This window comes from Neltuma alba, unplaced genomic scaffold (assembly GCF_004799145.2).
Source record: "Neltuma alba isolate B1F8T4 unplaced genomic scaffold, ASM479914v2 tig00012197_pilon, whole genome shotgun sequence".
Lineage (NCBI taxonomy): Eukaryota > Viridiplantae > Streptophyta > Magnoliopsida > Fabales > Fabaceae > Neltuma > Neltuma alba.
The window spans coordinates 230195-244097 of record NW_021636737.1 but is presented as its reverse complement, the minus strand read 5'-3'; the positions used below and the strand labels follow the sequence as shown (position 1 = coordinate 244097).

Below are 13903 nucleotides of genomic sequence, written 5' to 3'. Positions count from 1 at the left end.
TAAAGTACAATTAAAAAATTACTTACAAGTCATTTCAAACAGATTTTTATTTAACACGGAGAATCATTGGCGATGATTGTCATTATCTTAAAAATATATTGCGATGTAATCACAGTTACGAGAACAGCAGCCACAGTATAAACTGAGACTCGAAGCATTTTATCCTTCCGGAGAGAAGACCATAATTTAATCTAGAACATTAAATTAAGCAAGACGAATTCTAACATTCCAATAATGAAATGCCCTTTGGGGGGAATTTATAGTTCAAATGCTGCTACAGTAGGAGACTACTGATACATGAGATTCAAGGGGTCCTTGAAGCAGCTTTGTTGGTAACAGTAGGGCAGGCCTTTCCTCCACAGAAAGTGGGAACTATCACCGGCATATTTAAGTTCTCTTCCCAGAACCCACTTATAGCATTGTCTATAATTCTGAAGCAAGTCAACCAAAAAGATCATGAATCATGCTGCTGATCTGCACATCTATGGTACATTGTCTTGGCAGAAAATACTTGTATTCTGTACCAACTAGCTATGGAGAAGAAGCTAATTGCTTCAGTTTTGCCTGTAAAACTGCCCCGGCTTCATCTGCTACACTTTTCTTTTTCGACGCAACCTGTAGTTTTGTATTTTGCATCTTCAGCTATGTATAAATAGGTAACTAATATAGAACATGAATATGTCAATTCTACTTTATATTCAATTGAGAAAATAATGAGCATAAGATAAAGCTCAGTCTTGTGAAAATTCGAGTTATGAATACACAAGTAAAATCATCCTGAGCAAAAGGCGAGAGATCTCCACAAACCAAACTGGAAAGTTCTTAATTCACTAGAGTAGTTAAATTCAGATCAGAATCGTCTAACATGCTCTAAATAATGCTTTCTGAAAGGATGCCATAGAAACTACAAGTGCATATCATAAAAATTAAAATAAAGATTTGCTAGAGGAAACTTACATCAACAAGTTGATCATAGTTGGACTTCAGTAAGTTGATTTTGCGCTCACAGTAGTCTTTTCCTTCCGTCATTGATTTCTATTTAGAGCATGAACACAAGTTAATTGGTATATAGGAAAGAAGAACGGCCTATTCTTGTCTCTTATATATTAGTGTAATGGGGATAGAAAGAGGATAGCAGCAAGAATATTTCTTGGTTCTATTTGTTTCAAGAGTAAGCTAAATTCATTCAGCACAACAATTTCGAAGAAAATAACACATTATAAATGAATTTGTTATTTGAACCAAAACAGATGAATAGTGGCCAACGATAAGCTGAGAGAACTGATCATTCTTTCCAGCAGCCAAGCTCTTGGGGCTGAATGTGAAAGAAACTAGTAGTAGAACGCCCTTGGAGTTTAAGCCAAAGCGTTTGAGAAAATCCAGTTTTGTTCCACAAATATATCATGTGAAGCAGTAGAAAACTTAAATGTAACATAGACTAATAAATAATAAATCAGAATTCATAATTAACATTATTCCAGCCATTTAAATAAAAAAAAAATTGTTATAGATTCACCCCAAGCAATACATAATAAAAATAGCAATTCCTCTTCCTTAACAGTTTTATTCTTTCCTAAGTCAGCCTCAAGCTGACTACAGCCCTTTCAAAGTGTTCTTATACGGAACCTCATATCTTATTGTTCATTCTGTTCTCGTGTTTCAACAAGGTCCCCATTTCTTGTCAATGATGATTCTCTTTTTATTTTCAACTCCCTTTAGGTGTTTTATTTGTGTGCCTAAAACGCGATACATTAACCTATAGTGCTAAAACTGAAGACAGAGCAAAACTACAAGTTTTAGCATGTAAAGAGAGAGTAACAAGCTGACCTCAATGAAGTACCCTGTTCCCACATCAACCAAAACTTTATCCGCATCGTCAAGAGTGCCAGGCACATACAGTGATGCAGTAAGAGGTACCAGCATCTTCTTTCCTAAGAAAAGAAAAAGACAATAAAATTAAAGACCCACGACAAGTAAGCAGATGGGAAGATATGCATCCACACATATTTAGCATTATGTAATCATGCGCAATCATACGGATCCCTATAACTTTTACATCATCTATTGAAAAACTGATATTGATATTATTCTAGTTGTAAACATTACCGTAAATAAACCCTCTCAACGCTTCCACAGGGAGGCTCAGAATCTATCACGGTCTTGATCAAAATGAAAATGCTCGTATTATACACTTATTCAATATTCATCTAAGCTCCCCAAAGCCCTAGATTATACTGATACATGAACGGAAATTCCAAAAGTTTCGATTTTTCTACTGGCACCCAATCAAGCTTAGAGAAGAAAAGTTCCCGAGCAAACCTACTCGGTGGATTTAGCCCCTCCTAATTACTCAGTAGATACTTCAGTAAGTCCATGCTAGCAAACCAAACAAAGCGACGACGATAAATTCTAAATGAATGATACCATCATGAATGGCAAAATAGCAGAATGCTATTAGTTATAACCATGGTTAGACAGTGAGGATAGCATCAAAAGAGAAGAATGACAAGAAACAGAGAAGAAAGGAGAGAGACCTTGGGGGCGGAGGGAGAGATCCTGGAGGGCGGAAGAGGCAATATCGAGACGGGCAGTGGCAGTGCGAATATTGTTGATGCTATCTTGAAGAAGATTGACCTCAAGATCTGCTTGTTCTTTCAGCGCCTTCAGCTGCTCTATGCTCATCTTCTCTATACCTGAAGCCATTCTCTCTCTCTCTCTCTCTCTCTCTCTAGCTTCAACAATCGCAGGCTAAGCACAGCACTGTCGCACACAAACCCTCGATCAACCTACGACGACAGGAATGGGACCAACACAGACGACTGTAAGTTAAATAATTCTCGGGAAGGCTTTATTATTATTATTTAAAATAAAATAAATAATTGAGTAATAAAACATTTAAGTAAATTGGTATGAGTATAAGTACAGCCACCGAAGACCCCAAAAAAAAAAAACAGTGTCAGAAGATTTTTTTTTGGGGAGAAACAAGCAGGGCCATCGGCCCATCACCAAAGACGTGGGCTTATTAAGCCCGGGGAACAGAGAATCAGGCATTGTGATGGGGGGCTCAGTATTTTTCTCACAAATTGTGCGAAATTTGATTGATTTTGTTGGGCCAAAGAACTCATCAGCGAGATTAAGCATGATTGAAAACGAAAGGCTTCTTAAAAAAGACCCTTGCCGACAATGTTTTGGGGTTTTCTTGTGATAAGCCTTTTTATATTGAAAGGCAGAGAGATATTAAACAGCAGAAGTCTGTGCAATTAAAACGAATGAATACTGATATATTTGCAAAGTTTTGTGAATTTTACAAGTGATTACAAGGCAGCTTTCATTGAAATATACATACATAAAAAAACAGATTATGTTTAGTTTACATGATTCATCATTCTTTTGGCTGCTTGAAATGGAACCCCCTTTTCACGCACCAGAGACACAGACAGACATGTCACCGCACGTGTGAGTCTGTTGGCGAGACGTCATAAGTTGACGTGTAGGGGAGGGAGAGTGTAAATGCCACCCAAAATGGCACAACCATATTCAAGCTGTGACTTGCATTTGCCTTCTCCTTCTGATCCACAAAGCTCAGCACAAGGCTGTGCAGAAGTTTGATTCGCAGAATGAGAATGCTGTTATAAATGCTTCTTCCTGTACTCACTCCTGAAACCAAACCCAGACTCGTTACATATTTGGAGACATAAAATGGGAATTAAAACAAGTTGAGCTCACCCCAGAAACTGCATTCATTCTGTGACATGGAATGGGTGCCTGAGCTGAAGATGGAGGCTGCAAAGAGCCCCAGAAGGGCATGAAGACAGAAAGCTTTGTCCATGTTCAGTTTCTGAAATTGCCCCAAGTTTTGGCCAGACACAAGAATGAATGGCCATGTTTATATAGGACCCTCAAAGCTTGTAGAGCACGGTCAACAGTAATGGCTCGTTGACATCTACAGTTGCATTAGGCCAATCGTTTTAACATAACATAGCAAACAGAATCTTATTTATTTATTTTTAGTCAATTTAGTAGCGCCATTATACAACTGTTCTTGAGGGGCACGGTTTTAACAACCACATCGTCCCAATTAATTTAGGTAACACCTTGTGTCTTGTTGAGTACGCCGTCAACTCTCCTGTTCTGAGGTTTCCACAATTTTGAAAGTACAAATTCCAGAGCTCCTTGGATCATGATCCTGGCAAAACAATCTAGTTTGAGATTAAAATCCTCAGTGTAATTTATCATATACTACCTCCGGTCCTTAATATAATACTATGTTTGACTTTTATTTTGATCCTAAATATAAGATCTCAATCCACTTTGTCTCTCATATTTATACTTTTTTTTTTTCAAAGTAACCATTCTAATAATGATAGTTCTAGTCAATACACTTGATTAATAATGATATTTTAAGAAAGATAACACCTATTTAGGACAAATAACTAACTCAACTTACTTCCTTAATCTCCTCAAATTAGTCAACTAGCTCTTATACTACCTCCGGTCCTTAATATAAGACTCTGTTTGACTTTTATTTTGGTCCTCAATATAAAACCCCAATCCATTTTGTCTCTCATATTTATACATTTTTTTCAAAATAGTCCTTCTAACAATGATAGTTCTAGTTAATACACTTAATTAGTAAGGATATTTTAGGAAAGACAACACTTATTTAGGACAAATAACTAACTCAACTTACTTCCTTTATCTCTTCAAATTAGTCAACTGGCTCTTATAATTAGGACCGAAGGTAGTACTACCTTTTGCTTTTAATATAAGAGCTCATTTAATTTTTATTTTAATCCTAAATATAATACCTTAATATATTTTATTTCTTATATATATATTTTTTAAAATAGTTCTTATAATAATGATAGTTTTAACTAATATATTTGATTAACAAAGATATTTTAAAAAACACAATACCTATTTATTACAAATAACTAACTTAATTTTTTTAATCAACTCAAATTAGTTAACTAACTTTTATATTAAAAATCATAGTACTGTTCACAACAACAAAGAAGAAAGGCTCCAAAAGGCAAGCCCGTTTTGGCGCCAGACTGAAGCTTCATTTATTTTACTTGTTCATTTTTAATAGCATTAGTCGCTGCAGAAAAACGCATGTGAACCTTAGCACGCATGGTTACCCAATCCTCTGCAAGTTACTTTAAGGTTCCTATACTTCATTTACACTCTCGAATCACAAGACATGATGAACCTAGACATCGACATGGCTAATAAAATTGGGTTCGTTGTATGACTTGGTTTCAAATTTTTTGGGTTCAGATTCAGAAGACATGAAATGAAATTACACGTAGAAAGTCCATACAGCAAGTACAAGAACTAAATCTAGGCGTGCACGGTCGAAGTACCATTCATTATCTCCAACCATGGCAACATAGCCACATATGTAGATTCCACTTATCAAATTTTTCAAAGCCATACAATTACAGCGCCACTTAATTTATATGGATTATTTAAAGATACAAGAATACAACTAACGCCATTCCTTTATCTCAGTAAATTGCTTCTAATATGATCTAATTCATAACCCAACCATGTGGACTAGTTCATTCAAATATAGTCATGAAAATTTAGAAAGCATACAAGAGAAGAGATGGCAATCAACAATTGAAGATGATCTGTACAGTAAAGATAAGGGACAAATTGTCCTAAACACTCAACAACAACGCCTAAAATCTCAATGACTGTCTTCCTTGTCCCGTAAAGCAATCCCATTCCATTTCCTGACAATGCACAAGACAAAATGACCTTTGATTTCCACAAGGTTCCCATTCATAGATAATATCTCCCAATCCCCACTAAAGACTCGTGTAATCGCAGCAATGCCCAATGATTGGCGGAAACTTTACGCTGCACAAGAAAGTTTCCGATCTTTCAGGCATCAATCGGGGTCTGCAAATGTGATCAGGCCAGACAATCTATTAGTACATAACATCAAACAACACTTACCTTCATACCGATTTAATATATACTGAATGTATACAAATTAACTGAAAACAACATATAAAAGTTATTTTGTTCTATCCTTTAAGAGATTTAGATAGACCTCATCTAGATTATTATCTTGGTCAGGAGGGAGGCTTGCTTCAATTGTGTCTATATAAGCACTAGAAATCCATGAATAAAATTATCGGACTGAGACAAATTAACTCAGCGGCTTTTCTTCAATGTCTTATTGCAAGCAGGACTAAACGCTACTTCACTGGTTTTTCTATAGAACTAGCGGATCCAAACCAATTTTCAAAACATTGTCCATATACTCTTCTTCAATTATTTTTTCTTCTTCTAACAATATTTTATATACAACAATCTTAACCCACATATTCTTTCAAACATAATAGAAACCCGTTCCCTATAAAAGTAAGCGTAGTACTCAGTATGTATAATCACCTTTATACAGCTTAACCAAAATTCTTGATGCCCTAAAAGTGAACATTCATTCTGGTTGCAAGTTTAATGTACCAAAGCAGAAGATATGTGAATCAACCGGCATGAGGAAAGCTTTGCCAGTATCAGAAATGTACCAACTTTCATTGAGTGCATTTGAAACACTTACAAATTGACAATTCAATAGGGCTGAAAAGTTTCATTATTTTATTTCTGCTTCTTCGTAACTATCAATGTATCAATACAAAATATAAAATTTGTAGCAGGTGCATTATTCATAAGCCACGAATAGTGTAGCTCCTATTGGACTCCATGCAATTATATTCGTCTAATACTTGATATATTTCATTGAGCTTTGTGTAACTTCGTTTATTCTATCAATATTTCTTTACGCATTTCAGCAAGGTTTAAATATTAGAAAAAATAAGCATATAAGTATAATATTCTAATATGTTATTATCTATCCCATGAATTGAATAGGAAAAAGATACCTAATCTTACTTAAATTAAATTATTACTCAAGTCTCCTTTTTTGAAAAACTCAGACCTATATGGTATTCAAATCCTGCCAGAATTAAGTGTTCATTCTCAAGAATTCATTTGATGTCAAAGAGATGTCGTAATTAGGGTTGTTCAAAAAATACCCGGTCCAACCCGAAAGAACCCAGTCTAGTCTAGACCGAAAAAAAGTAACCTGAAAAAAAAAAAAAAGAACTAGACCAGACCGGGTTGATCATCGGGTCAGACTGGGTTCCAAACTAACCCTTCAGACTAAATAGTCTGGTCTGACCTGGTGTGTAGATTTACTTATGATTAAAAAATTCAATTCCTCTACCAGTAATGAACCCATTTGTTCAACTCTTCCTCACGTCTCCGCCTCCTAGTCCTCCTGCTCATCTCTTCTTCTTCTTTTTTTTGTTCCTGGTCATATCCTCTTCAGGTCTTCTTCTTCAATGTTGTGTCGTGACGTTGCCCATTTTACCATTCATATCTCCAAACCCCTAAGCAGTCCCTTCAAGTTCAATCCTCCTCAGTTGCTGTTTTGCAGTTTCCAACCCTCTTTTCCTATCTTCTTAGTTTGTGACGCTAAGCATATCGACTTGGGTTTCTCAGATCTTGGCTTTTCTTCAACTTCATCTCAAATTTCAAATAAATGTCAGTGTAATGGAAGAAGAGTTGTGCCTTTGGAAAAGAGAGGATGATGTGGGTTCAAATAAATCAAACCTTGCTTCTTAGATCTAGTCGCAAGGATGAAGGAGAGAGAGGATATGGATTCGGCGTTTTCCATATTCATCCAACCAAGATGAAGAATGAGAATGTGTGTTAATGACGTAGCACAAATACGTTTTAAGTTTGGGCTGGGCTATTGAACTTTTTAGAATTTTTGCTTTGTTATGTTTTTACTTGGACCAACTCGAAAGTCTGTATAACCCGGTCTGGTCTAGATAAGGACCGGGTTGTGTTAGGGTCAGACTAGACCACGGACTAGTTTTAAACCCGGCATTATTTTAGACCAGACATCGGGTTGGGTGGAACCTGGTCCAACCCGGTCTTTGTGCACCCGTCTCATAATCATGCATTCTCTCTTGGTCAATATGAATATCGAAACTGCAAAGACAAATATCTACCGAGTTTTTAAAAAGGCCAAAAAGAAAAAACAATAAAAGAAAGTGCCAAAAAGTTTATAGTCTCTCATCATTCAAATAATTCCTCCCCTTTTCATCATTTGCTCCCTTATATTGGCATCTCAGGTGATGAACAAATTGGATATGGGTCGCAAATTATAATTTAACCTCGACAGTCCAAAACATCTCAGTATGTCTCATAACAAACAATCAGAAAATGGAACTCTTCCCTCTGTAAATCTTGGTCAATATTAACACCAAAATGATACTTCCTTTATGTCGATTACTGAATAGCAAAGTAAGCTAATAGCAGAAGCGAATTATGAGGACTAGGTTTATAATTTTTCCTGGACAGAGACCTTCATACTTTGTATATGCAAATGCGATCTATTGCTGGACTATGTTGAACCGTCTGAACAGAAATGTAGATTACCCGTTCATCAACTTTAGTACACGCTTTACAGATGAATCAGTCCTATAAGGGAAATGTCATAGGACAGAAATAGAACATATTAGAGAAGGAGGAAAACTACTTACAGCTTCAATCCAAATCTTCTTGCATAGTTCCCCATCCTCGTTCGCTGCTCTCCTGAGCAGACTCACGAGAGCCAAATGGATACCGCAATGATATCCTAAAAGTCCTCTGAACAGGCCTGCTACCCCCTCCGCTGCTGCTGGCACTGCCAACAGATCTCCACCCGGCATTTGCATTCCCCTGAGCCCTTTGGGCTGGGTTCTCATAATCGGGGTCATCGGTGGGCAACTCATATCGACATACCGGGCAAGAGTTATGCAGTTCGAGCCAAGGAAGCAAGCACCCGTCATGGTACACGTGCTTGCAAGGCATTTGCTTTACCTGGGTGCCCTTCTCGAACTCATCCTGACATACCGCACACTGGTTCATTTCCGAGTTCAACAATTCATCAGTGACAGTAACAGCTGGAAGATTCTGCACGGCATATTTCGAGGCAGGTGGGGTGCCATAACGGTTTGGGTCGTTCTCCGCGAGCTGCTGTATCAATTGCTCCAGGCCAGGACCAAGAAAGTAATCGCCAATGTTTGTGGGTAGCCGAAACGCTTGTTCAGAAGGATGATTGAACTCGAATTGGACGTTCGCGCCATCAGCCTGAAGATCACGAAGGTGGTTCTGGAGAAAATTAACAGGGTCGAATATGTCAGAATCAACAGAATCTGGTCGAATCCTGGTGCGAGAAGCAGTGGACAAGAGAAGGGGAAGAAAGGACAAAGGATCAAAGCCAAAAGAGGGCTCTGGGTCTCCAAAAGGGTTAGGGTTAGGGTTTTCGACTTCTTCAAGAAAGCCTTGAAAGCAGAACGGACAGAAGGGGTCGGACGAATCGGAGACGGGAATATTGACTCTGCGATCGCATTTGTAGCAAAAAAAAGGTTTTGTTCCGCCGTCATGATCGCTTCCAGGGAAGGAAGACATGTTTCCCAGACTGAAAGAGGCTGCGAGAGATGGGGAGAGAAGGGGGTGAAGGGGGATTACTTCGGCGAACCTCTTCGGACCTTCCGCTAAAATAAACAAAAACCGTTGTTTGGCAAAAAGAAATAGGAGGGAAAGAAAATTTTCTCTTATAAATAGTTGATAGATTTTATAGTATTATTATTTATAGATAAAGATCATAGATCATAAATATAGAACATATTTTGGCCAAAAAAAAAAAATATAGATAACTAACTCTAGTGCTCAATATAAAAACTAACTAATTAATTTGAATAGATTAAAAAAAATGAATTAAATTGGTTATTTGTAATACATAGATGTTGTCCTTTTTAAAATATCTTGACTATACATTGAAAAAAACTATCTTTACTAATCATATGTATTAGTTAGAACTAATATTTAATATATGCAATAATTATACAAATTATTTTGTAAAAAATAAAGTGAATTGAGATTTTATATTTAAGACTAATTAAGTGTTAAACTAACTCTTATATTTAAAACTAAATTAAATGTTAAACTTGTTCTTATATTAAAGACATGGGGTAATATATTATAAATTCTCTTCCCATGTTAAAGAAGCGTGTGATTTAAATATAACTAAACCATGCATTTTCTTTTGGAGAATTTGGAGCCATTAACGAATTCCTAGTTGTGCAATGAACATCCAAACCCCCTTCACCTCAGTGGAGTGACTATGTATTCAAATATTTTTTTGCCTTTAGATTATGTATGAACAATTGACCATTTTTTTCTGCTGATTTTGTTTTTTTTTATACATCCATCATTTTGTTGTATAAACAAATATTCGCAATATGTTCAATAGTTGATATAAAAAAAAACTTGTATTAAACTTCTATATATATATCATGTGAAGCTCTATAATCACACATCATCATGGGTTAGATATAATAAATAAATAAATAACTTGATTTAAATATTTTCTAATTTATAACTGTAGATATACATCATTCTACACCTAATTATCTCCCTCTTTTATTTTTTTTGGGCTAGCTACGTTTAATTATCTCTAATCCATATAATAAATTATATCATTCATAATTGTAGCTCATATGCAACAGGCACACAGAGACAATTCTATTTAGGTAATTTCGGGTCTCACAATAAGAACTAACATTATTCATGCCGATGTACAGGGAACAAGCCAAAACCAATCGGTAAAACTTCCCTGTTATGAATTGGAGAGAGAAAAGATCATGTTAACGAGGCGCCAATCAAGAGCTCAAGGTGGGGGTGTGGGTGGAGCCACAGATCCGCGAATAAAATCAAGAGCTCAAGGTGGGGGTGTGGGTGGAGCCACAGATCCGCGAATAAAATACTGGGGATGAAAATGAGATCTTGGGTTGGGTCCCGATCGGAGAAGGCGCATTTTCCTCCTCTCAATCTCTTCTCTGCTCTCTGTCTCTCTAATTTTTTTCCCTCAGGAATCTCATCCACATAATATATATAGCATGCAGCCCTTCTCTCTCCCTCCTCTGTGTCACTCTTCTTTCTCAATCCACACATGGCCTATTCACCTTCGTTATCCAACAGGCCCCCCCTCTTTACACTTCGTACAGTTGCTTCCACCTCCGCTTCCTTCCCTCCGTCCTCCGTCAAGATCTCCTTTGCTTCTTTTCCGTGCCTGAGAACAAGACTGAGGCTCCCAAATTCTTATACGGTTCCTCAGTTTAGGGTTACTTGCGGTGCTGGTATTGCCGAGATCAATGAGACCCAGTTCTCCGACGCTGTCTTGAAGGCAGACCGTCCGGTTCTCGTTGAGTTCGTTGCTAATTGGTGCGGTCCCTGTCGTCTAATCTCTCCCATAATGGAATGGGCTGCTCAGGTCTTTCTCTCTCTCCACTCCCTCCCTCTCTTTCTAATTTGGAGTCGGACTAGGCATTTTTGGCATTCGCATTCCCGAACATCTAAAATGAGAGCATGAAAATTGTACCAAGATACCAAATTTATCTTGAGAAGGGCTTGGATCATCTCTTTTAAATTCATGTACAGAGAGAGTAATATAGCTAGACATACCCACTTCTCACTGATGACTTTTGTGTTTCTGGTCAACCACCATCTTGGATAGGAGATGGAGGTTTCTGGGCGGCGTGCTTTTGAGCCTTTCTGTTGCTTTTTGTTTTCCCCTTTTTTAATTAGTATTTGTATATATTCCTTCCCGTGGATGATAGTTACTGTTTTATTCAAGGAAAAAAGAGAATGGTATCAAGATGGTACAGTGGCAAAATCTAGTGGGGCAAATTAGTTATGCTACACCGTCAGAATTTAGCTTCTGTTTTGTGTGGACAAGACTTCCGTTCCTCTGCACAAGGGAGATTGTCTCTGTCATTTCAGAGGTTCTAGGGGATTAAAGATGAGGCTTCTTGTTGGTGTGCAGCGTATGCTTTTATTTAATGCATATGATCAGTGTGGAATACTAGAATTTTTAAGGATTGATTGATGCTTCTTTATTGGGATACAGTGGGTCGTAGCGCATGACTACTGATCAGTTCAGCTGCCGCTTAATTTAGGGAGGTTTCTCTTTTGAATATGCAGAGAGATTGCAGGACTTTGCTTGATGGACATGCTTTTCATTTTTTCTTTTTTGTATGTTTTGACTTTTCTTCAGGGAATGTTTTACCCCACCCTTGTGCATTTTTTCTTCTCAAATAAAATTTCTTCTTCTATCAAGGAAGGTACATTAAGGCCTCATCTGCATTGAAGATTTATTCATGGCAGGAGTTCTAAGCTTGAGTTATAAGATTTAAAACAATCTTGTTGAGCTGCAGTCATTTTTATGAATTTTGGAACATTTTGGTCTCTTATTGCAATAACCATTTGGTTATTGATAGAACTTAATGGTATCGTGCAATCCAGGGAGCCGACCCTACTAAGTGAGATAAGGTTTTGTTATTGTTATTGTTATTGTTGTAGTATTGCAATAAACATTCAAAAGAATGCCTTGTCATCGAACTCAATTATCTTTTAGAATTCACCAAGCATCCTATAATAGAGCGCTTTTGAATGTGAAATTTTCAAGAGCAACTAAATGACAGTATGAAGCCCAAGTTTCTTAGAAAACATTGGTCAAAAGTTTGGAACCGACATTGCTGGATTGACTCCATGGCCCCTTTGCCGTAGTCAATATCTTTGGGTGTGATCCCTTGATCCCCCAAGGAGTCTGGAAATGAGTAGTATTGGTAGGAATCAAGGAACAGAATTTTTGCTATTTCTTACAAATGACAATGTCCATAAGCCTTCTTATCAAGTGTTTGTGTGGATGTTGATTATTCTTGACTGGATTATGTTATAACTTGCAGGAATACGGAGACAGATTAACAGTTGTAAAGATTGACCATGATGCAAACCCGAAATTGATAGAAGAGTTTAAAGTTTATGGACTACCAACACTAATACTCTTCAAGAATGGGCAGGAAGTCCCAGAAAGCAGGAGGGAAGGTGCGATTACAAAAGTGAAACTGAAAGAGCATCTTGATGCTTTGTTGGAATCTGTATCAGTTACATAGTGATTTTTGTGGCTGTAAGTATCATAAGCTTTGTTAATTCTGAAGTCTGATCCACCCAGAGAAGTTTGCCGCACATGAGCCGATCTCTTCTTCTGTTCATATGTCCTGTATGAAACAATGTTATAGGCCCTTAACATTTCTGGTCACCGGTATAACCTAAAGGTTCCATTGATTTCCCTTTCGTTTGTTCCTGTAATAAAAATCTTGACGCTGCCAAGCACCAGGATAAGCAAAACAAAAGTTTTGCCATAGGTCCATATGCATACATGGAGGTCGGAAATAAATCACTAATAAAAGCTCGTATTATCTGTTATCTTTCCTGGTTCGTTCCGAAATATGATGTCACGAATGCTTGGTGCGGTTTCAAGTTATCAGTTATGCTAGTTCCCAATGTTAAATTACCTAACGATTCAATCAATTTCAGTTGTTAATTTTGGTTTAATGGAAAATCGCGGCTTCAACTTCACGGGATTCCATAATTGACTTTTCGCCGCTAAAAAAAAAGAGAAAATTGTAATAAACTCTCACCTAAAAAAATTAAATACAAAACAAATCTTTTTAAATCATCAAATTAATCTGAAGTTTCAAGGGATTTTATTATGATAAATTTTATTTGTTTGATGCGCTGAGAAAATATGTTGTCAATATCTGTCGAGATAGTTATTAATCGTTACACTTTAAGTTTTTAACAACTATACTTTTAGTTGTCAATACATGTTTTTAAAAAAAGACAAGAACAATTTGGTAATTAAAACAAATAGAGTTTATTGCAATGGGATCCACTGAGGTTTCAGAATAATTTAATGATTTTAAAGGACTTTTTTGTATTTAATTTTTTTGAGTAGAACCTTATTATAATTTTTTTAAAAAAAAAATTCACG

The 13903-nt window shown here is 36.8% G+C and overlaps 3 protein-coding genes across 3 annotated transcripts; 1 reads left to right on the top strand and 2 right to left on the bottom strand.

Annotated features, from left to right (window-relative positions):
• Window positions 1-115: 115 nt before the first annotated feature.
• LOC114724709 (probable prefoldin subunit 5) lies at window positions 116-2805 on the bottom strand. The gene is made up of 4 exons (XM_028911124.1): window positions 2535-2805; window positions 1828-1931; window positions 958-1035; window positions 116-615 (listed from the first exon to the last, which is right to left on the bottom strand). The coding sequence occupies exons 1-4, from the start codon at window positions 2701-2703 to the stop codon at window positions 532-534; spliced, it is 435 nt and encodes a 144-aa protein (XP_028766957.1). The 5' UTR covers window positions 2704-2805; the 3' UTR covers window positions 116-531.
• Window positions 2806-5441: 2636 nt separating this feature from the next.
• LOC114724706 (E3 ubiquitin-protein ligase RING1) lies at window positions 5442-9561 on the bottom strand. The gene is made up of 2 exons (XM_028911122.1): window positions 8568-9561; window positions 5442-5910 (listed from the first exon to the last, which is right to left on the bottom strand). Exon 1 carries the CDS (start codon window positions 9475-9477, stop codon window positions 8572-8574), a length of 906 nt encoding a protein of 301 aa, XP_028766955.1. The 5' UTR covers window positions 9478-9561; the 3' UTR covers window positions 5442-5910; window positions 8568-8571.
• A 1457-nt stretch (window positions 9562-11018) lies between these two features.
• On the top strand, window positions 11019-13204 carry LOC114724707 (thioredoxin X, chloroplastic). The gene is made up of 2 exons (XM_028911123.1): window positions 11019-11341; window positions 12816-13204. The coding sequence occupies exons 1-2, from the start codon at window positions 11021-11023 to the stop codon at window positions 13020-13022; spliced, it is 528 nt and encodes a 175-aa protein (XP_028766956.1). The 5' UTR covers window positions 11019-11020; the 3' UTR covers window positions 13023-13204.
• The last annotated feature ends 699 nt before the right edge of the window (window positions 13205-13903 follow it).

What these genes read in the sequence shown, in the direction of transcription:
- LOC114724709 (XM_028911124.1), bottom strand. Translation starts at nt 2,703, where the DNA reads ATGGCTTCAGGTATAGAGAAGATGAGCATAGAGCAGCTGAAGGCGCTG. An exon ending in TCTCTCCCTCCGCCCCCAAG is followed by an intron (nt 1,932 to 2,534) that starts GTCTCTCTCCTT and finishes TTCTTTTCTTAG; the next exon opens with GAAAGAAGATGCTGGTACCT. An exon ending in GAACAGGGTACTTCATTGAG is followed by an intron (nt 1,036 to 1,827) that starts GTCAGCTTGTTA and finishes TGCTCTAAATAG; the next exon opens with AAATCAATGACGGAAGGAAA.
- LOC114724706 (XM_028911122.1), bottom strand. Translation starts at nt 9,477, where the DNA reads ATGTCTTCCTTCCCTGGAAGCGATCATGACGGCGGAACAAAACCTTTT.
- LOC114724707 (XM_028911123.1), top strand. Translation starts at nt 11,021, where the DNA reads ATGGCCTATTCACCTTCGTTATCCAACAGGCCCCCCCTCTTTACACTT. An exon ending in TAATGGAATGGGCTGCTCAG is followed by an intron (nt 11,342 to 12,815) that starts GTCTTTCTCTCT and finishes TATAACTTGCAG; the next exon opens with GAATACGGAGACAGATTAAC.